General features: G+C 41.9%; 1 protein-coding gene across 2 annotated transcripts in view; it reads left to right on the top strand.

Annotated features, from left to right (window-relative positions):
• Window positions 1-203: 203 nt before the first annotated feature.
• The window catches only part of Jmy (junction mediating and regulatory protein, p53 cofactor), a 64913-nt gene continuing 41376 nt past the window's right edge, over window positions 204-23740 (top strand). Inside the window, exons 1-2 of one of the 2 annotated variants that reach the window (XM_039103451.2) lie at window positions 204-1705; window positions 18500-18673. In XM_039103451.2, coding sequence (XP_038959379.1) covers window positions 713-1705; window positions 18500-18673 — 1167 coding nt within the window. In that variant the 5' untranslated portion in view covers window positions 204-712. The remainder of the gene's footprint in view (window positions 1706-18499; window positions 18674-23740) is intronic. The other variant, XM_039103452.2, reaches the window with a different exon arrangement.

Below are 23740 nucleotides of genomic sequence, written 5' to 3'. Positions count from 1 at the left end.
CTCCTCTTTCCCGGGGTTCAAGGCCACTTGTGCAGCCAGACGCAGCAGTATCTCCTCTTGGAGAAAAGCGTCACCCCGCAGCCACAAACTCCCAGCCCGGGAAAAAGGGGGCGGGGCTGGGGCCCAGAGCGGCGGCGGCGGCGCGCAAGCGCTACAGGGGGACGCGGAGGGAAGGGGGGCGGGGCACCGCCGGGACGCGCGCCGCCGCCGCCGCCACCGCCGCCGCGTCAGCAGCGTGCCGCACGTGCCCGTGTTTACGTCCCTCGTGGAGCTGCCGACGTCACAGCCGAATGGCAACATTGTGGCGATGCTGAGACTGGAGGTTTAGGAGTCTGCTTTCTGGTTCCGGCTGGCTCGGCGCGGTCGCGGGGAGGCAGAGAGGCGGCTGGGAGGTCGGCCCCGGCGAGCGGCGGACGCGCGCCTCAGCGTCTCTGCACGCAGCTCCGTGGGCTCACGCAGGCCGGCCCGGCGGCCCAGGGCCCCGCGCTGCCGCAGCGAGCGGCTTGTAAACAGATCCGGCCGCACGTGACCATGTGAACTACCTGCTCCGGGCTGCGTATTGTCTCTTCTGAGAGTCGCGCCACAAAGGAGCCGGTGGATGAGCGGCCGGCGCGCTAAGATGGCTGAAGGCGCCGGGCAAGGGTGAGCTGGGGGCGCGACCGTCGCGGAGACTCGGCCGGGCGGCCCCCTTTGGCCGGACACCGGAGCTACCATGTCGTTCGCGCTGGAGGAGACACTTGAGTCCGACTGGGTGGCGGTGCGGCCCCACGTATTCGACGAGCGCGAGAAGCACAAGTTTGTGTTCATTGTGGCCTGGAACGAGATTGAAGGCAAGTTTGCTATAACCTGTCACAACCGGACGGCCCAGAGACAGAGGAGCGGTTCCCGGGAACAGACGGGGACGTCAGCATCTGATGGAAGCCGCGGGCCCGGCAGTCCGGCGGCCAGGGGTCGGCCGGAGGCCGCTGCCTCTTCTACAGCGCTCCGGAGCCCCGGGCCACGGAAGAGCCAGGCCTGGACTGAGAGCGGCTCTCCGCGCAGCGCGCGCAGCCTGAGGGAGGATTCCCTTCGGGGTCCGCTCGCCAAAGGACCGGAGAGTCCTCTCCGTAGCCCCGTGCGGGCCAAGGCCAGCCCGCACCGCAGAGGCGCCGAATCCCGAGATGCGACCGCCGGTGCCACGCCAACCCCGCCGGCGCCCCCGGTGTCGTCCGTGCGGGTGGTGAGTGCCTCTGGGGCGGTCTCCGAGGAGATCGAAGTCCTGGAATTGGTGAGGGAGGACGAGGCGCCACAGCCGCTCCCCGACTCGGAGCAGTCGCCGTCCGCCGCGGAGCAGGAGTCTCCGGCTGAAGAATGCAGCTGGGCCGGGCTTTTCTCCTTCCAGGATCTGCGGGCCGTGCATCAGCAGCTGTGCTCAGTGAACTCCCAGCTGGAGCCGTGCCTGCCGGTGTTCCCCGAAGAGCCGTCCGGCATGTGGACGGTGCTGTTTGGGGGCGCCCCCGAGATGACCGAGCAGGAGATCGACGCTCTATGTTACCAACTCCAGGTCTACCTGGGCCACGGCCTGGACACGTGTGGCTGGAAGATCCTTTCCCAGGTGCTTTTCACCGAGACGGATGATCCGGAGGAGTATTACGAAAGCCTCAGCGAGCTGCGGCAGAAGGGCTACGAAGAGGTGCTTCAGCGGGCCAGGAGGCGCATCCAGGAGGTGAGTCGGAGCTGCGGCCCTGGCTTTGATGTCTCTGCCAAGAGCTGGAGCCTGGGTTTGGGGCCCGCGAAGTGTCTTCTATCCGCAGGAAAAGGAAGAACGGGGGAGGTGGGGTGATCGGCTTTCTTTTCGTATCTCAGCGAGGAATCTTTGGGAAGTTTTTTGTCCCCCTCCCAAGTACCCAGTTTCCAAAAACAAAAACAAAAAGCAAAAAGATACAGGTAGAGATGAAAGTCTTTAGAAAACAGGTATTCTGTGAACTTAAAACTAAATGAATGTTACCCTCCCCCAAAGTAACTTGCCCAGACATTCACTCCTCTTTCAGGGTGTCATGTTTATGTACTGAAAATAGTTGTCTTATGGAACAAAGTTGATCTGCTTTCGTTTACCTTGTGTGTGTGCTCTGGTAACGTAGGCAGGTATGAAGTTTTACTTTTCAGCGTTTTGCAGTGCTGAAAGTGTACCACTGAACTACACCCCAGCCCTAAATTCATTTTTTAAAACGTGTGTTGACTTGTCCAAAAGAGAATTGACATATATAAAATTTTAGACTGTGATCTTTACAGACGGCTCATTTCACTCCTGATTTAGGAAGAGGGAAGGAAGGTCAAGGGCAGGGGTGCTTTACGCTATTCTATGGAGTGTGAAAACTTTAATATACTCTTCGATTTCTTTAAATAACAGGAAATTAAGGCTATACATAGGTATGTTTATTAAGTCAGACCTCCTCACCAGCTTCTGTAGAAACTTACTAGGAAAAGTGTAATTTAATAAGGTGACTTCTCCTAATGGACAGTATATACTTTTTCAAAGTAATTTACTGTTTTAATGTCATGTCACTACATTCTGTGCTTGAAGTTGGGATGGAGAAAAGCTCCTTTTCATGGAGTTCTTATTCCTAATTTGGTGTCAAATGTATGTTTGTTTAACTGGTGGTAGGCCAGGAATCCTGACTGTTCTTAGTTTCTTAATAGAATATTTGGTGGTTTGTCTTCCGTAGACTGTTGTTTCCCATTTATACCATGCACTAATAGTACATTTGCAGCTTCCTGCATCAAGACTCTTCACTCTAGCTCACGCCTTTAATCCCAGCACTTGGGGCAAGTGGATCTTTGTGAGTTCAAGGCCAGCCTGGTGTGAATAGGGAGTTTCAGGAAAGCCAGAGCTTCATAGTGACAAGCTGAAGGAAAGAGTTCAGAGTCTGCACCTCTTCCCTTTGGTTTACTGTATGGTGGCCATCACCCACAGTGCCTCCTGGGGTTCATCTCCCTCACTTCCAGCTTACTTCCTGGAGACTTCTGCCTTGACATCTCTTTGGGAGGAGGTGACACATAGGATGGATGTTCTTTCCATTGTTCATATCACCCTGTATTTCTTTAAGCTTTAAAGCCAAGTTTTTAGTATCAGCCATATGTATGTGTGTTATGTGCTCATTTCTCAAACTAGAAGCTTTTTTATCTCCAACTTAGAAGTATTTGCCTTCAGCCTTATTGATACGCAGTAAAAGGTGGTTAGCTGTCTTTAAAAATGAGCTTCCAAAAACTTAGTTTTCTAGAACTCAATTTTGAGGGTTAGTTTTTTTCTAAAACACATTTTTTCTTAGTTAAAATTGTATTGACTAGATGTTTTATTCTCTTTAAGGTGTTTTTTTTTTTTTTTTTTAAGATTTATTTATTTATTATATACACTGTAGCTGTCTTCAGACACACCAGAAGAGGGCATCAGACCCCATTACAGATGGTTGTGAGCCACCATGTGGTTGAACTCAGGACCTCTGGAAGAGCAGTCAGTGCTCTTAACCACTGAGCCATCTCTCCAGCCCCCCCCCCCCCTTTTTTTTTTAAGTAAAAAAATTTTAAACTTAAATTAAGGTCTCATTCTGTAGCCAGAGTGGCTCCGTGGCTTTGGAAACTGACCAATAGGTAGCCCAGTTAAGTGCTACAGCCCCTTGAGTGCTGGAACCACAGTGTGAGCTACCACAGCTGACTATTTATTCTCTTAGCAAAGGAAGAAACGGAAATAAGATAAAGTTTAAAGAGTCCTTTGTCTTGTGAAACAAATGTTTATTATAGACTCCTTAACAATAAATACATAATCTTTCAGTTCTTTAAGAAGGTGAATGGTATTTGAGACTAGCTCTCAATAGTGACAAGCAAGTTTGTAATACCTACTGTGAATTATACTGAAAGATTAAGTTCAGTGTGAGGATTAGAGTTGTCTTCCATAGACATGGAAGGGTATCAAGAACCTTTCTAAGTAATTTTATGAAGGTTGTTAATGTGTTCTCTTACTGCTTACATTCTTCTCTGTATTAGTGACTTGCTTTTTTTTTTTTTTTCTTTTTTCTTTTTTCTTTTTTTCAGAGCTGGGGACTGAACCCAGGGCCTTCCGCTTGCTAGGCAAGCGCTCTACCACTAAGCTAAATCCCCAACCCCTAGTGACTTGCTTTTATTGTGTCAGGGTATATGGGGTGGCTTGCATTATGCTAAGTAAGTGATCTGCCAGTACCCCATCCCTTGGCAGTAGCATTGGTTGGTGAAACAAGACTCTGTAAGTCTTGAGCAGCCCAAGTTTCCCTTGAGTACAACATCTCACATCAGCCTCTCTAGCACTGAAATGATAGATGTCACCGTAGCTACTTTTTCTTTTAACGGTAAAATCTATTTTATAGCAATTGTATGTCACTTGTATTATTTCTGTTGAGTTTATTTTTCCTACTTAGTTTAGTGTTTCAGTTGATATCTCAATCAACATAGCTTGTGGAATTGGACAAAATTATATTAGATATGTCTGGTAAATCACAGATACTTTAAAAGGTAGCTCTTGTTTATATTTTTCTTCTTCAGTTTCCTCGAATCTGCTACCTACTCTCATAGTATGACATTTTCCTAGCTATAAATTCCATATTTGTTTCTGTTCAAGATGAGTGAATTGCTTAAGGGAGGTTGTACCTCCAGTTAGGGTATTTAAGCAAAAGTTTTTGTACATAGTAAGCAGATCCTCTACCACTGAGCTACAGTTCCAGCCTCCCGTTTAAAAAAAAAAAAAAGTGGCTCAATGCTGTAGCATGTCAAGGCCTTGGTAGCCTTGGATTCCCAGCTTTGCCACCACTAGTTCAGAGCAGTCAACAGTAGTGGCTAAGGCATGGCCTCTTAATGTAGAGTTGTGGGTAAATATGGTTTTTATAAATTGATAAATGTATATTCCTTAAGGAAGATGTTCTTCAAAACTAGATTAAAATTCTCTTAAAGTTGCAAGTTTTTAGATCTTGAGACAGAATCCTTTATGTAGCTAGCCCAGACTGTCTTCGGATTTATGATCCTCTTCCCTTAGCTTCTTGACGGGGATGATGTGGAGGTCTCAACTCTTGACTTTTACACTTTTACACAGCAAAAAGGCTGAGGGGCTGGAAGAGTGGTTTCTGGGTGTTGCTGGACATCTGGAGTCCTGGTTTCAGTTTCCAGCACTGTGTAACGCTCCTGTAGTATCCCACACTAGTGTCAGCACTTGGAGTGGGAGGTCTTGGAGTGGAGGAGGATCAAGAAGTTCAAGGTTATCCACTGTGTAGCAAGTTGAAGCCAACCTGGGATACAGGAGACACAGTCTCAAAGACATAAAAATCAACAACATCCAGAAGAAAAACTGCTGTTGTAAATTATCTGTTCTCCTTGAATTGGAGTTTAATATTTGTAATACCCTTAAGGTCTAATATGGGTTACCAGATCTGTAGTCTCAGCTACTAAGGAGGTAGGTGGGACAATCATAGGCTTAAGACCTGCCCCGGTGAACTTAAGTGAAATCCTGTCAAATTAAGAAATAAGAAAGCTGGGAGATAGGTCAGTTGTAGAGCACTCACCTACAGTGTGTGAAACCCTAGGTTCAAAAATTGGTATGGGGAGCTTAAGAAGTCTTAAAAAGTTTTTGTTTATGATACATACCTTAGGACAAATGACTGGAGATTATAGTTCATGATGATTTTTAAGTTATACAATAATAAAATATTAATAAATTATTTTTAGATGGCAGACACATTCTTTTTTTTAAAATTTATTTATTATACATGAGTACACTGTAGGTGTCTTTAGACACACCAGAAGAGGGCATCAAATCCTATTACAGCTGTTTGAGTCACCAGGTGGTTACTGGGATTTGAACTCAGGACCTTCTGAAGAGCAGTCAGTGCTCTTGACCATTGAACCATCTCTCCAGCCTGACAGACACATTCTAAGATCATATATTACTTAAAGCCTGTCTAAACAAAATGCACTATTTGTTATTTGTAGTTTTGTCTTGGATTTTTCAATGGATTTATTGTAGTGTCTTCTGTTATATAGCAGAAAGGCAATTTTTATATGAATACAAGTGCCACCTCGGCCTCTTTGAACAGTATAGCAGTAGATCTTTGCTGTTGTCCAAGCTAAGGTTTGTGTTACTGTGTACATAGGTTTTGACCTAGATTTTGCAAGTAATTGTTTCTTGTATAAGCACAGCTATTCTTCAAATAATTGATTGTGGTGTTTCAGCTCATAAGCCTCAATTATAATAGAGGTTGCTTAAGATCTAAAATTTGTTTACTTTGGAATTTATTATTTATGTAAATATTCTAAATTCTAATATCTTTCAAGTTAAAACCATTGAGAGCAGAACATGCTGTCAAAAGAGGCACAGTGTACAATTTAGCAGGGTTTGGAGTCAGAATAGTCAGGATTTTGATTAGGACTCATTACATCCGATAGCATGCTTAGCTATTAAGTCTCTAGGATGAGAGGCAGAAAGATAAGCAAAGGATGTCTTATAGTTAGGACTGTGTGAGATTGGTAACTACCTAGCACTTCAGAGGTGGCTTCTAGTAAGTGTGACTTTCTTCTTCTTCTCAGGAGTCAGGATGCTGTAGTTTTTCATCCATCTTTTGAGGATTGTAACTTGTACTTGTTAGCATCAGATGGGTATTGAGCTCTAAAGACTCCTGGTGGGACCCAGCTTGAATGCTAGACAATACTCTACCATTGAGTTAAGTCTTCAGTGCAAGTGAATGTCTGCCTTATTATTGAAGCCAGAGTTGAGACTTAAGTGGGCATAGCTTTGGCTAGACATAAACTGTTAAGTGACAAATTCAGCTGCAGACCTAGGCTTGTCCTGCCAACCAACCTTGTGCTTTTTCTGCCATAACTTGCTACTTGTTTGGTTCCTTTTTCTTGCTAGCTTTCTTTTTTCTTTTCTTGATTAAAAAATAAAATCATTAGAAAAGGGTCTCAGGTAGCCCAGCCTGGCCTTGAATTCCTGATGCTTCTGCCACTTTTCCTATGCTGTGATTATAGGAGTAGGGTATCACTCCTGGTTCTTTTGGATTTCTTGGTCTAAATCATTGTGGTTCTCAATCTTCATAGTGCTGCGACCCTTTAACACAGTTGCTCATGTTGTGGTGACCCCAACCATAAAATTAACTTGTTACTTTATATCCTTAATTTTGCTACTGTTAATAACTGGTAATGTAAGTAATCTGTGTTTTCTGATGGTCTTTAGGAGAGAGCTGTGAAAGAGGGCCTTGCCCTACAGGTTAAAAGTTGCTGATCTAACTGCTTACACTCTTTCTTTGAAGCCACTCTTTCATTGAAGTCCAACGTTGCATAGTGCCACTCAAATTATTTCACAGATCCAATCTGTGTTTGGTTCCTCCTTGCTAAGGCAGGGCTAACTTGTACAGACTCCTGATGGTGTACTGGTGTGTATATTTGGAAGGCATGGTTATAGTTCCCTTCGTTTCTTAAACCTTCACCTATGACGAATGACGGGGTGTTACTGCTCCCGTATTACTTATTTGGCCTTTTGCTGACTATGAAGTACTTTTGGTAGTGTGACTAGAAAACAAAATGTGGGCTGTCTGTTGTTTAAATATCTGTGTGCTTTCTTGTAATGAGAAATTTCTTGTGGCTCTTTACTCTGTAAAAGGCTAAGATATGGTTCCTGTGAATCTGCCTAGTGCTCTGTTATTGATAGGAGGCTTGATTTGCAAGGTTGAGATAGAGCATTGAGGACTCGGTTTTTACTGTATTGCCATGAAGGGGCTTGATATAAACAACTTAAAAGAAGGACATATTTTTGGCCCCTGGTTAATAACTCTTTGAAACTGAGATAAGAGCATCATGGCAGAGAGGGAGTGGTGGGGCTGGGTTGCTCAATGCCAATGACTATGGACAAAATATTCTTTTCAGAATACATTCCAGTGACCTGCTTCTCTGGATAGCTTCACCTATAACAGCTTCACCTTCTAAAAGCTTCCACTATGAACCCATCAGTAGATTAACCCATTGTGCTCAGTCACTCCTAAATAGTGCCACTGTCTGACAAATACATGCTCTTCAATACATGAGCTTTTAAGTAAGTGGCAGGTCATATGCATACCAGAACAGGTTATAAATAGTGATGGTAAAGTTCTTTTTACTTTTGGAGTATTTTGTAACATACAGTACCAATTTCTGGAAACAGCACAGGCTCAGACAAATTGAGATCCTGGGACTCTGACATGGCCCTCACTCATGTGCTGGCTGGGTGGATGGAAGGATTTATTCTGGCGCACAGTGTGATGTTGCTGTTAATGAAGGTGGTGAAGCCATGGCAACACGAGGAAGCTGGTAACATTGCTCCTCTGCAGTTAGTAAGCAGGAGGTGAATGCTGGTACTCAGCTCACTCTTGTTATATGGTCCAGCATCTCACCCCATGGAATGGTGCCACCCATATTTAGGGTAGCACCATTCTTCCTGCCCCAGTTACCCAATCTAGAAGCTAGCTCCCTTATAAGTGCCAGGGGTTTGTTTATGTGATTCTAGATTCTATCAACTATTCAGTCAGGACCAACCATCATATTACTTAAAGTTTTTTGGAAAACCTTGATTTGCACATATACTGCAATCATCTAGTTCTGGCTGTGTTAGAGTTCTATGTGTAGACCAGGCTGGCCTCAGTCACAGATTTTCCTTGCCTCTGCCTCCCGATTGCTGGATTAAAAATGTTCATCACCATGCCTGGCATTTTTATGTATTAGATTTACTTATAGAAGTACTTTTATAGTGAGTCATGGCGGCTTATACCTGTAATTCCAGAGTTTGGGACAGTGAGGCAAGAAGGAGGGTCTGTAGACTTTAGACCAGATCCTGCCTCAGACAATACACACTCATTTTCTCCTCTACTCCCCTCTCCTCTCCTGTCCTCTTCTCTTGTCCTGTGTCTGTCTCCGTGTCTCTGTGTTTCTCAACCTAAAGTTACAGGAGGAACACACACAGTGTGTGATTTTTCTTTCTGTTCTATTTTTTGAGTTAGGTATCACCATATAGCCCTGGTAGCTTGGAACTATGTAGACCAGGCTGGCCTTATCTTCCTGCCTATACCTGCCCCAGGTAGGGGATGTGACTAAAGGTTCCTTCCAACACACCTGGCTAGATATTCTCAAGTTTTGTTTTATATTGTTCTGGCCAGGAGTAAGTTGGTTTAGATGTAGGCATATTTCACTTTAAAATTTTTCCACAGATATATCCTATTTGAAAGGAAAAATGCTGCCTCACAAGTATCTCTCAATACTTATTAGCCTCCAAAGTGGAAGTAGGGATCTGGCTTAGCCATGCTCCTGCCTAAAACAACTGAGTCACGGCTTTTAATTTAGTCTTTACTTTCCCCCTTATACTTGCACTTAAAACATGTTAGTTTCTTTACTAGTGTTTCTTGGTGGATCTAAAGTGAGGAGAAAGATGTCAACTCCTCACTTTGTTTTTAGTTTAGAGACCCTCCTTTGTATTGTTTATATTAAGTGCATTTTTGATACTAGGGAGCTAAATAAAAGGTGACAGTAAGTGTGGGTTAGCGAAGTCTTAAAAGAGGAAGTGTGTAGATTGACTTCCTAAGTAGTATTGAACCTTGGAAGTTTCAAGGGCATAATAAGTCATTGTAGTAAAAGGAAATTATGTTCATATCGAAGCTGCTTTGTAAACAGCTTGTTATGCTCGGGCTCCCTGGAGTTCCTTGGATTTGACTTTTTCTTGAGCTGTTTTTCTTCTTGTGGAACCTGAAGTTACTTATATTAAAGATATTTTATTTGTCTTGGTGAAAATTGCCAGACAGATTAGATAAAGGAACAGTTCTTAGCTGAAGTGTCAGCATGCTTAGAATTTATAGATTGGAATTGGAGGAATCTAAGTATGCTTTTGTTCTTTTAAAACCGAGTTTGACTGCACCATTTTCCAGTTGCCCTCTTCAGCTTACTATTCTTTTCATAGTTTCATATTTTCACTCTGTAAACTCAAAAGAACTACCTGTGAGTATAGGCCTCATAGTGAGGTAGTTAAGAAGGTGAGTTAGTCTGGGAGCTGTTGGTAACTTTCTTGGACTAAACTTTTGAGAAGTTACTGAGTTTCTCTGCCTCTGGTTCTTGGTTTCTGGAGAGATATAAAATTGCTCCTACTTCATAGGTCATGAGTGAGATCATCTGCTCTATCTATGCCTGGTGTGTAGAAACTCAGAGTAAATAAAATCATTCTTTGTCCCCTCACTCCTGAGGTACTGTACACTAGCGGGCTGCTGGACTCCTCAGAAATCCAAACCAATTTGTACTAAAAACAAGCTTGGTAATTACAGATATGTCTGGATGATAGAAGCTGATATCCCCAAACTGATATAATGTCAAAATAAGATCAGCAGGTTGATCTTGGCTTTGTGCATCATCAGAAACTCCTCCAGGACTCTCAAGACAGGTTGCTGCTACAAATGAATCTAATTGTTTTGGTTGGCCTTACGGTTGTGATCCTTTTGGTACAGTTGATTATAGTTTTGATTTTCCCCACCCTTATCCCAGAGTTCCACACCCTGCTTCTAAACTCTTGGTGTGTCTTTTTTGGATTTTTAGTTTTGGAGACAGTCTCACTGTATTGCCCAGGCTGGCTGTCTTAGTTAATGTTTTGTTGCTGTGAAGAGACACCATGACCAGGGCAACTTTATAAAGGAAAGCATTTAGTTGAGGTGGCTGGCTTACAGTTTCAGAGGTTTAGTCTATTACTGTTATGGTGGGAAGCATGGTACTGGAGAGGTGTATAGAGTGAGTTCCGGGACAGAACTACACAGAGAAACCCTGTCTTGGTACGTGGTAGGGAGAAAAAAGAAAAAGAAAAACAATAACAAAAACCCAGTTTAGCCCCTTAAGCTTTACTACATATTATACTCCTTGTCTTAGGGTTTTACTGCTGTGAACAGACACCATGACCTAGGCAACTCTTACAAGGACATCAATCAATCAATCAATCAATCAATCAATCAATCAATCACCAAGGTGGGCGCATGGCAGCTTCCAGGCAGGCACAGTGCAGGAGCTGAGCGTTCTACATCTTCATCTGGAGGCTGCTAGTGCAGAATACTGACTTCCAGGCAGCTAGGGTGAGGGTCTTAAAGCCAAAGCCCACAGTGACACACCTACTCCAACAAGGCCACATCTCCTAATAGTGCCACTCCCTGGACCGAGCATATACAAACCATCACACTCTGGGTTGCAACCCTTTTGGAGGTGGTTTTATGTAGGATATTTACATCACGGTTCATAACAGCATCAAATTTACAGTTGAGAAGGAGCAACAAAAATAATTTTATGTTTGGAGTCATCACAGCCTGAGGGACTGTATTAACTGGGCGCAGCATTAGGAAGATGAGGACCACTGCACTGTACTCATCTGTTCATTATTTCTAAGTTTCTCCTTTCTACTCTTTAAATGCTGGCTGTTTTGATCAGTTAAAATATACTTGCTCGGGGCTGGGGATTTAGCTCAGTGGTAGAGCGCTTACCTAGGAAGCGCAAGGTCCTGGGTTCGGTCCCCAGCTCCAAAAAAAAAAAAAAAAAAAAAAAAAAAACTTGCTCTCTCTTTCAGAATGTTGTGATTTTTTTTTTTTTAAATTGTACGTGCGTATCTTTACCTCAGTCTTGGATAGTATGGATTGCTGAGTTGAGTTCAACTGCCACTGAAAATATTCTCTTTGTGAGAGAATTCCTATGTATCTTTAGAGTATGGTGTGTCCGATAGTTGAGAACTGTCTGTCATCTTAGTTGGGTCATTCTTCCTCTCTCTATGCTCCCAGAAATAAGACTCAGGTTCAAACTATATTTACAAATCCCTTGACATATAGCTAGGCTCTTCTGACTAGATCATAACTTAAAAGAACCCACTTACTCCAGTCCACATTCTGCCACGAGGACGGTCCGCTGTGCTCAGCTGCCGTGCCTCTGCGTCCCATCTTCCCAGGTGAGCCTCCTGCCTGGAACTCCCAGAATCCTTTCTGCCCCCACATCCATACAGACACAAAATATTCTCTCTATAGCCTGTAATTGACTCCCTTCTACCTTTATTAATGTGCTTTTCAAAAGAGTTGAGTTTTACTTCGTTTAGATGCAGGATCTCACGTAGCCAGGAGGTAGCTTGACTTTGTAGCCAATGGTGACCTTGAACTTCAGGTCCTCTTGACTCATTAGTGCTGATAGTGTAGACCTGCTCCACCACGCACAGCCCAGTTTTATTACTTAGTTTTCATTATGTGTGTATGGGTTCCTGTGTGTCTTCGTGTGCATGCTTGTGGGGTCAGAGGTCAGAGCTGGGTATCTTCCTCAGTTGCTCTCCACCTTACTTTTGACATAGGATCTGTGACTGTTAAACAGTGGCTACTCTTTGAGCTTCACCATTGTCTTTGCCTCCCCAGCATTGGGCATCATAGTGCATGCCACTGTGCACAAGCTTTTCATCTGTTTTTTTCTATGGCTGTAGGTATCTGAACTCAAACAAGCATCTTACTGATTGAACTATTGTCGCAGCATGCCAGGGGTTTATTCTTGAGAAGAAATATTTTATATGTTAAATCTTTGAAAGGATTTATTCCTATTTGGGAAGGAGAAGATTTATGTGTTTATAAGTCAGTGTCATAAAATGTAGGTATTATGGCACTGTCTACCTAAGCTACATGTTGCAGTCTGTTGATTCTAAGTTACATGCCTGCATAGCATATTACTGCATGGAATGCAGTAAGCAATTGTAAGACAATGAACATTTGTGTATCTGAACAGAAGAGGCACTGTGAAAGCCTGTGTCCCTGTGAGGCCGTATCGATGAATGGGTCTTGCAGGATTAGTAGTTGTGTGTGAGTCAGTGATGAATAGGAAGGCTTAGGGCATGAGAGCCCTGGGACTGTGGCAGACTGCACATGGGACATGCTGTGGGATTGTAGTACTGTTACTGTCTGTGCCAGCTTGCTATTACAGTGATAAAGTATATCTCATGTGGTTACATGATTCTAGCACCCATTCCTGAAGAAAAGTGGCACTTTTTTCTTTTGCTACAGTTTTTAGGGACCCTTGAAAACTTTTTCACAATAATTGTTTGTAGGGCACTAAATAATAGTTTAGTACATTTATACATTATATATTGATTTAATCAGGTTATTACCTCATTCATTTAGTTCTTTTAAATCTTTGTTATTTTGAACTATATGAACAGAAGTAACTGTAACAACCTATGTAATTGAGCCCCTCCTTAATTCTTCTGTGACTTTGTACCCATTTAACATTTTCTCCATCCTCACCCTTCGCTCTACTCCCCCTTTTAGTGGCCTATCCACTGTTCTGTTTACTAGGTCTATGAGCTCAGCTGAAAAGTAATTTGTTATACTTTAAGAAACTAAAGAAAACTTTGTCCTTGTGTTAGAGGAGGCATTTTTCTCATTGAGCAGAGTTTTGTTTTAGGTTTAAGGTAGTTAAGAACCCACTCTTGCCAGTATTACCCTGGGATGGAAGCAAATGAAAAGGACATATAGCAGGGTCTGGTACCAGCCTGAAGCCCACTGCTTAGGAGGGTCTGGAGTAGAGTGGCCAAGTTCAACCCCTGCTTGAGCTATAGGAGTTCCAGTAACTTAAAGACTTTATGACAGAATAAAAAGTGTGTGTGTACGTGTGGGACTTGGGGGACAGGCATGATGGTTCCTTGTTAATACCAACACTCCTGAGGGAGAGGCAGGAGGATCTGTCTATATTGCAAGTACCAGGTTAGTCAGAGCTATAGTGAGACCCTGTCAAAAAGAGTGGGAAAAGGACCTAGGGGTCTCATTTGGCAGAATACCTGTCTCCCATGCAGAAAGCCCTGGGTTTAGAAGCCTAGCTTTTGGGAGGTAGAGACAGAAGGATGGGAAGAAGTTCAAGGTCATGTTTGGATTTGCTTAGTTCAAGGTAAGCCTGAGCTGTATGATCCTGTCTCAAGGAAAAAGAAAAGAAGGGTTGGAAATATAAGTAATGGAGAATTTGCCCAGGTGGTGTAAGCAAGGCCCTACCTACATTGGATTCTCGGACACACACACACACACACACACACACACACACACACACACACACGTTTGTTTTACTTATTAGGTTAGGTAGTTATATGTAAATCTTTACTTCATGTTTCCATGTTTGCAAAATAAATTACCTAAAAGTGCAGAAGAGCTTTGTCAGAGTTTAAAAAAACCAAAAAACATTATTATTTATTATGTGTAGAGGTGTTCAGCCTGCACGTGTGTCTGTATTCCATGTGTGTGTGATGCATGTGGAGGCCGGAAGAGAGTAAATCCCCGGGACTGGAGTTATAGACTTAGGTAGTTTGAACTGTGGCTGGTGCTGGGGGTCCTGGGAGAGCTGACAGTGCTCGCTAGCAGCCTCTGTGGTAGCTCTTGAAGCAGAAATAACATAGAACTGTACTTCCCACGCCCCTGCTTCTCCACGTGCCTTTTCTGTCACTGCTTATGCTGTGCTGACTGGTCTGGGCCCTGGCACATACTTTGCAGGGTGTTTTACATCCAGGTACATCTGCATTCTTAGTGCCTCAGGACTGCCCAGTTGGTCAAGGTGCATCATCCTCATTCAGAGACTTCACATTTTAAATGTGCTATTCTGACTGCCTTCATCCCAAAATCTGTCCTGAGTTCTTTCTACTTTTGTATTATTTATAGTATCCTATACATCTCAGTTTATGACCAGTGAATGTCCAAAGCACGGTTTGTTTATTCTCTGAACTTGAGAATACTGGTTGACTCTCTTCCCTTTCTTTCTTTGGTCAGTCTTCCTCATCTCGGTAGATGGTGACACACCCCTGTGCTAGTGTCTTGCAGGAGACTCATTTAAAGTTGAGCAAATTGTGATCTTAAATACATTCATTTATTTTAAGAATATTTTCAGATTACTTGGATTAAAATAGAAGTATATTTGAAGTTAAAAGTTATTGCTTTTAAAGTAATCTAGTGTTGGAAAACATGAAACTTTATAGCAAGGGCATATTAATAAATTAGTATTGTGAGGTGAGATGCCCTGCAAGACACTGCACGAGTATTAAGTTCATTGCTGCATAGTTGGGCACTGCCCTGTGGGAGAGTAAAGGCATGCTGGAAATACTGAATAAGTATTTAAAGGTCTCAAAACCTTTCTACCCTAGTTCTTGCATGTATCTGTGAAGCTTATTATAAGTTAATAGGCATGTAGTCACTCAATGTTTTTATTTGGGCAGAGAATAGTATTTACAACTATTTGTACTGCATTGCCTTTAGTGCTCTTGAAAGTCTTAACTAACTCAGGTCGGTAGTGTCTGAGGTTTTCTAACCTTGAATTGCTGTGCACCACACGAGTCACTGACTTCCCTTTGTTATTTAGAGTTGCTGCCATTCTTTTTTTTTTTTTCCCTTCATTTCTTTAATTTTGTTGTTTGTGAAACTTGGGAGTTTAATCATTATAAAAGCAAAGTTTCGTTTTCAAGTAGAATTAAAGATAAGGTTCATGTGTGTAACTGCAAGGATTTATTGCCTTTTAAAGGTATAAGTGAAAAGCTTATGATTAAAAATTTGGGGCTGGGGATTTAGCTCAGTGGTAGAGCGCTTACCTAGGAAGCACAAGGCCCTGGGTTCGGTCCCCAGCTCCGGAAAAAAAAGAACAAAAAAAAAAAATTTAGACCCTTCCTCCCTAACTGTTTTCATTGTTTTTGATCTGTGTAGCCTACAACATGCTTTGTGTGTGTGTGTGTACTCTCCTCTCATGTTCTCTCATCTCAGCAGTTCCCTGGGATTGCATGCTCTACCCACTGAGCAATTTCATGAGCCCTCTTCTTTGTTTTCATTTCTTCTATTTATCGTAGGGTTAATTTCATCTTTTACTGTTTTTTTTTAAAGTGGAAGTTTACTGATTTTATATATTTTATAGTATTTCCAGTGCTATACATTTTCCCCTTAAGTATTGCTTTTCTTTATGTCTAAAATTTTGTTATATTTTCACTTAATGTTTTTTAAGGTTTTATTTCAATTATGAGAATTCATTTATGTCAGTGTATAAGTATATACATGTGAGTTCGTGTGCCTACAGAGGTCAAAAGTTAGTTACCCCTCAAGCTGGAGTTCTGGGATATTGTGAGCCATCCAGTATGGGTACTGGGTTCTCTGCAAGAGTAGTTTCCTGAGCCATCGCCCTAAACATCCCCAGCATGGTTTTAAGACCTTTTCTTTGACTCATCCTTATTTAGAATTAATTTGGTTAATTTCTACGTATTTAAGAGATCTGGTAGTCTTTCTGCTAATGATTTCTATTTTAATTTTATTAGTGTTTGAGAGCATATTTAATAAACTTTCTAATCTTAAATTTGTCATATTTATGACACAGATGTCTGCCTAGGTGAATGTGTAAGCTTGAGAATGATGACTGTATTCTGCTGCAGTTACAAGGAGTGGCTGGTAGATGGAAGGTGGCTATCCAGTTGGTGGATGTGGTGTTGGGTCATGTTTTCTTATTGAGGGGTCCTGGGGTCTTCTCCTTAATAGTAGATTCTGTGTTTCTCTCCTGCAGTCTGCTTTTGTCTTGAATTTTGGTGCTCCATTTGTACATGTACACATACTAAGGATGTTTTCACTGTTGAATATTCCCCTGTATTTGATAACTTCCTTTGCTCTGAAGTCTGCTCTGTCAGGATTAATTCAGCTAATCCTATTTTCTTTTCTCTGATTAAGCATGTAGTTTTAATTATAGTCATGTAGAAATTGTTTTGTTAATTCCACTATCTTTAACTGAATCTGGTTAGGATGATTTCTTCTCTTTAGATTACATTTCACCTTTCAGTGTGTCTTGTGATTTTTGTATTGAGATCCTGGACCTAATCTACTGAGTGGAAAGACGATGCTAATAGGTGTTCAGTTTTTGGTTTTATGTTTAGTTGACTAGAATAGTTGTTCTCGAACTGTGAGTTGCGACCCTTTCACAGGGATCATATATTAGACATGCATATCAGATATTTATATCACAATTTATAACAATAGCAGAATTACAGTTATGAAATAGCAACTAAAATAATTTTATGGTTGGGAGTTATCCCAACATGAGGAGCTGTATTAAAGGGTCATAGTATTAGGAAGGTTGAGAACCACTGGGCTTAGGAATTAAGACTGTTATTCTAGGTATCAGGTTAAAACTTTGTTTGATAGTCTTCATGTTGTCTTTGAATTTCCCTAGAGACCTGGGTGAGATGTATCTTTTTGTCACTTGATCTTCCTTGTTGTCATAGGAGACTATTAGTATGGTGGCAAGGTACTGGATGGAGAGGAAGTATGGGAAAGTATTCTGTGCCCTTGGGTTGCCATCTTGACAAGTGCTTCGGTGTTGTGACAAAAGACAAGGGATGTTATGAATTGGATCTGTATCTCTTGTAGATAAGTAAGGTTCTGGTAAACTCCAGTAGTTTGTGCTCTGGTAAAATAGTTACTTTTGAAAGAAGGCCTTGTTAAGAACAGAATGTCACAGAATGGTATCCAGAATGGCTAATTTCTAACATGAGAACTAGAGTGGTCCAGGGAGTTGGCACTATTAGGAGGTGTGTCTCTTAGTCTCTTACAGGTGGTGTTTTGTTTTTTTTGGGGGTTTTTTTTTTTGGAGCTGGGGACTGAACCCAGGGCCTTGCGCTTCCTAGGCAAGCGCTCTGCCACTGAGCCAAATCCCCAACCCCCCCCCCCCCCTTTTTTTTTTTTTTGAGAATTTTCTAGTTATAATTTCACTGTGGTAAAACGAAACAAAAAACAAAACCATACGCAATATACTAGTTCTGTTCAGTTTCTAAGAGGTTTTTTTTTTTTTTTTTTAATGGCCTAAGACATGTCTCATGTCTGTCCTGATGCTTTGGGAGGTAGTGGGTTTTCTTCTCTCTCTCTCTCTCTCTCTCTCTGTATGTGTGTGTGTGTATGTGTGTGTGTGTGTGTATGTATGTCTCTGTGTCTGTCTGCCACACGCTGGTGGTGATAGGTAGTTTTTGAGATAGGATCTTATGTAGCTGAGCTTGCTTCCCCATTCACTAGATGAGGATGTCACTAAACTTGTCTATAGCTTCTACTCAGCTACCTTATATTACCCAGGCCCATCTGTCCAGGGGTGACACCACCCACAGTGGGCTGGGCCCTCCTGCACCAATTAGTAATCAAGAAAATGCCCTATAGAAATGCCCAGTCCCAGAAGTGTATAGGTTTGTGTCAATAATTAGTCAGCACAGTGATAGTTGTCTTTGGCTTTGTTTCATCATGTGATTGGAGGACATTTACTAGATTGCAGTTTAAAGCAGGCAGGTAGTATTCCTTTCTCTAATGAATCAGGCTGTGGTCTTGTACAGTGAGACACTTGGGGTATAGAAGTAAGCGACGCCGTACAAATTGTTTACTTCCTTTATGACTCTGGCTCAAAAGTACAGTATTTAGTGTTCTTAGTATTGAAACTTTGTTGTTCACAGCTCTTGGACAAGCACAAGACTATAGAAAGCATGGTGGAGCTTCTGGACCTGTATCAGATGGAGGACGAAGCCTACAGCAGCCTTGCAGAAGCTACAACGGAGCTCTACCAGTATCTACTCCAGCCCTTCCGAGACATGCGCGAGCTTGCCATGCTGCGGAGGCAGCAGATCAAGGTATTTGCTGTGCTCTAAGCCTAAGCTATGACCACACTGCCCCGTAGTTCTGAGGCTGGGTAGTCATACATTTTAACTACAAAAGAAGTTTTTAAAATAATGCAGACAGAGTCTTGGCCTTTCCTCCAAGGTCCTTGTTGGGACACTCCATTGACATGATCTTAACTTTTGAAAAATACTGAATTGTCAGTTATTTAAAAATAAATTTGGCACTTGCATTAAAAGGATGTCAGAAACCCAAGACTGGGTGTTAGAATTTGCTAACGTTGATTTGCTAAATCAACTGCAGACATATTTTGGGAATGTAACCTGAAAGGCAGGAAGAAAAGAGAACTAGATGGCATGGTTGTCCCACCAGTTCTGCACGGTGGCAGTGTTGCACTTTTGCAATTCAGGATTGACTGCTTCAGACTCTAGCCATCAACACAGCGTGTATTGAGTATCCACTTGAGAATCTGTAGACTGTGAGTGAGCTGCTGTCGCTAGTTACTCCATTTTCCTTGGGAAGCAGTGTAAGAAGAAACATTTCTTTACATTAGTAACTTTCTTTAAGGTAAAAATGATATTTTACTGTATTTGTTGTTCTAAGATGTTACCTCTCACACCATCAACCCTACGATTTTATTCTTTGTGCTTAAGAATGATTATTGCATACAGGTGTTACCTCCTAGTGACTCCCTACATCTAGTTATTGAGTTCATGGTGTGTCAGTGAATATGGTAAGTGGTACTATCACACAAATTACTCACTGGGATCGTTTAGGTCCTTGTCCGTAGTAATAGTTATCAGTTTAAATTGGTGTAATTCCAAAGAATGTTTTAAAATTAAATTATTACTACTTACCATTAAGTTAGAAAATACACATATTTGAAAAAAGGAATACTTGTTTGGCAAAGTATTTGTTATAAGCACCACTAAAATCAGTTGCTTATACATAGTATTTTATGGATATGATATTTCAATTCTTCTGAAGATCATTGTCTTAGAGTGTCTTTTGCTGTGATAAAGCACCATGACCAAAAGCAACTTGGGAGGAGAAGGCCTTTTCAGCTTACAGTCCCTATCATAGTCTATCACGGAAGTCGGGACAAGAACTCAAACAAGGGCAGGAACCTGGAGGCAGGACCTGATGCAGAGGCTAGGGAGAGGTGCTGCTTCTACTGACTTGCTCCCCATGGCTTGGTCATTCTTCGTTGTTACAGAACCTAGGACCACCTGCCTAAGGGGTGGCACTGTTCACAGTGAGCTTTGTGCCACACCAACTCCCAGTTGGTCCCAAGAGGCCCGCCCACAGGATAATCTAGTAGGGGCATTTTTCCAATTGAGCTTCCTTCTTCTAAAATGGCTCTGGCTTTGTAGCAGGTTGACATAAAACTAACCAGCACAGTGATTGAGAATTGAGATGTAAATAGAAGATGACAGTCAAGCTGGCCATAGCAATAACATTTCAAAATATTTTTAACATTTTTTTTTACAATGGTTAAATATATTGTATGTAGGGATATGTTTTTGTATGTATAGGTAACAGATTTGTATTGAGTTGGTAGCATTATAAATGCATTTCTAACTGGTAGTCTACAGAGGTTTTGGTTAGTCCATAGTGCTACTATTACCATGTCTCGGAAAGAGTTCCCTTGTGTGAGCACTACTCAACTTTGGGTGGGCTTATTGATGTCTTGGGAGAGCCAGCTCTGCTCTGCATGCTTAATGAGACATCAGGTGTGAAACAGAAGTCCAGCTTGGGGAGTATTCATGACATTACGTATTGCTTACAGAGCAGTCTGAAATATAACTCTTGAAGCTTGAACTCTTGAAAAAAACAGTGGTAGAGTATATGCTCAGCACCATAAAACAAGTTTAAAAAGTAGATTAAATTAAAAGGGAAAAAGATTGAGAATAATAAAGGAAACAGACAAAACTTAGACAAAAAACTGTGAGGGCAAACTTTACAGTGTAGGTTAGAAGCTTAGTCCAAATTTCTTTTTAACTCAGTAAACATAGATTGTGTGTGTGTGCATGTGTCTTTTTCCTTTTTTGAGAGAGAGTCTTTGTTTATGTAGTCCTGGCTGTCCTGAGCTCACTCAGGTCATGTAGACCTGACCCTGAGGCTCTCCTAGCTTCCACTCCCATCTTTTCTCACTCCTTTTCCTCAGAATTAGTCTGGAGGGCTCCCAGAAGTAAACCAGTACAGCAGTCAAATAATATATACGTTGGAAAAAGTTAAGTAAAACCTAGTATTCTTAGAAATTCTTCACTTTGAAAATTCGAAGGAATCTTAAAGGTGTTATTAGGAAGAATGTGTAAGTTTAATGGAATTTTGGTGTATAGTCAATATAAAGCAAGGCGTGTAAATTAATGCAGAGGTCACTCTGTAGGAGACTACCTGTCCCAGCATGTCTAATGTCCTAGGGCTCAATCCCCAGTAGCTCAGAACAAGTAACACCAAAACTGCTGAAATTGCAGCACATCTAAGGGAGAGGTAGAGCATAGTGATAGATTAGAAGACTTCATAATGTTTATAGTGTGCCAATATGTTAGTCAGTATTCTCTTACTGAAACAAAATGTCCAAGGCAGGGTCTTTTCAGTTCCAAGGAAGGGTAAGTTGGTAGTCTAAGCTCGGTGCCAGCTCTCGGGAGAGCACGTTTGAGGAGATGATAGCACAGTTGGTTGGGCCCTAAGCTGAAGGAAGAGCCTTTTACTCGGCTCCCACTCAAGGGCTTACCAGGCTTCCATCATCCATCCCCTGGAGCCAGGTTGTAGCAGACACACCTTTGTAGTGAGGTCTCACTTAATGGGTATACTGAATAAAATCACTTTTTGCCGTGCCTTTGCAATTAATTTTTATTTAAAGTTAATACTTAATAAAACTATTTGTCATGTGTTTTATATTTTACACACTGTAGAAGAGCAAAATTGAACTAGTGAACTTCTATAATTTGTCAAATTTTGGTGAGAACACTTAAGATCTGCTGTTAAAGAGATGTTTTTAGAGAGTATTATATTGTTAAGTATATTTTACTATGTTGAATAGATCTCTGTAACTTCCTAAAAGAAATTTTGTGTCCTTTAACCAAAATCTTCCCTATGTCCCAAGTCCCTCCCTTCTACATGAGTTAGTACCATTCTATTCCTTAGTACAGGCTGAATGGCATTTTTATATGTGTCTGTGTGCATGTCCGTGCTGTCTCTGTCCATTTGTCTAGTTGATGAACACGTGCATTCATCCCATCTCTTCACTATTGTGAGTAATGCTGAGTCAAATTGGACACACACGTCTCAGCATACTAACGGCAAGTCCTTTTCCCATACAACTAGACGTACGACTAGAAGACTATGTGGTCTGTCTGAGGAGCTACCATAATAGTTAACACTAATATGTTCCCATAGCAGTGTACAAAACCTCCCCTTTCTTCACTTCCTTTCCAGTATTTGTGACCTTCCTTTATGACTGTCCAATTAAATAGGAGTAAGATGATAACCTCATTGTGGCTTTGATTTACTTTTCCTGATTAGTGATATAGAACAATTTTTGTATGTCAGTTAGCCATATGTCCTGTTTCCTTAGCTCCTTTGCCAGCTTTTTAAAATTGTCATCTCCTATTTGGATACTAATCTTTTTTGAGATGTATGGCAGGGAATCAAATCCAGGCTCTTTTAATGCCACTCAGATACTTAGATTCTTTGCTACTGGCCAGCATCCTCAGGCCTCTCACTGTGCAACCTGGCCTCGAACGTTAGATCTGCCTTGTTGGCATCCTGGGTAGCTATGGTTACAGGTACATACTGGTGTACCCATTTCAGTCTTGGTGGTGTATTAAGAAGCTCTGATGGGGCTGGAGAGATAGGTCAATGCTTACTGCTTTTCTAGAGGATCTTAATTTGGTTCCCATTACCCATAGTGGGTGGCCTCTAACCAAGCATTTGTAACTCCAACTCCAAAGGATCTAATGCCTTCTGGCCTCCACTGTCACTTTAGCACTTACATATAACACATACACACAGAAAAACACATATGTATAAATAAACACATACGGTTTTTAAAAAAGTTCTTGATAATTGCTTATCATTGAACAAACATTCCCATTGCCTAATAAAGGTTACATTGTACTTAAACAGTATCAATAAGTATATTCACAAATCTGTGTTGGCATTTGCTTCACGGAAGAATCCAAAGTTAGGTTCTTCCAATATCTTAACAATGCACAGAAATACCCTAGTAACTTTTTACAAAATGCAGTAACCTAGCAAGGATGTACTTAAGGAGTCCCATGCCAGAGGATTTTATTTATAAGTCAGTCTTACTCTTCTGGCTACCAAAACTGACATACCTCTTCCCATGTGAAAACGGTCTCTGCTTTCTCTCTAGCCTTGACATTCCAAACAGAGCTGTCATGGTATTTAGCACATAATCCAGCTGAACAGGGCGGCTGCAACATCTTCAAGTTTTCCAAGTTAGGAGAAGATGCTAAGAGAGAGTTGTTGTGTGGGGCCTTGAGTACAATAAAATGATCGAGCAATTGGTTGCAACATTGTAACCGCTAAGTGCAAAAGTCCTCTGTGGAGCAGCCGAGGAAACAATGGGTAAAGCGTGTTTGTATTATTTGTGAAGGTGGAGACAGATACACATCTAACCAACAGCACTCTTCAGATGAGTGCTTTTCACCTCCTCCCACAAGAGCCATAGTACAAAATTGCAGTTTTCTAGATGTTTATCCCCTCCTTTTTTATCTGTTGCTCAGAGGCACAGTGTTTATTCATGCAGGTGGAAATAATTTCTGTCTTCCTCTTTTCTCTTTTCTCAGTTTTCTTTTGACAAGGTCTCACTTGGTAGATTAGGCAGACCAACCTGCCTCTGAGCTTCCTGAGTGCTGGGATAACCGGTGTGGTTTGAACCACCCTGCCTGGTAGAAACTGAAGCCACGGTCTTGCAGATCCAGGCAGGAGCTCTAAACTGACTTAGACCCCTGGGCCTTGCAAAATGCAGTTATTAAATAGGAAGAAAATGTCTGAAGATTTGCCACTCAAACACGACATCAGTACTATATTTTATATGCTTTCATTTCTTC

This window comes from Rattus norvegicus, chromosome 2 (assembly GCF_036323735.1).
Source record: "Rattus norvegicus strain BN/NHsdMcwi chromosome 2, GRCr8, whole genome shotgun sequence".
Lineage (NCBI taxonomy): Eukaryota > Metazoa > Chordata > Mammalia > Rodentia > Muridae > Rattus > Rattus norvegicus.
Note: the sequence above shows the minus strand (reverse complement) of the source record. Positions and strands in the feature narration are given on the sequence as shown.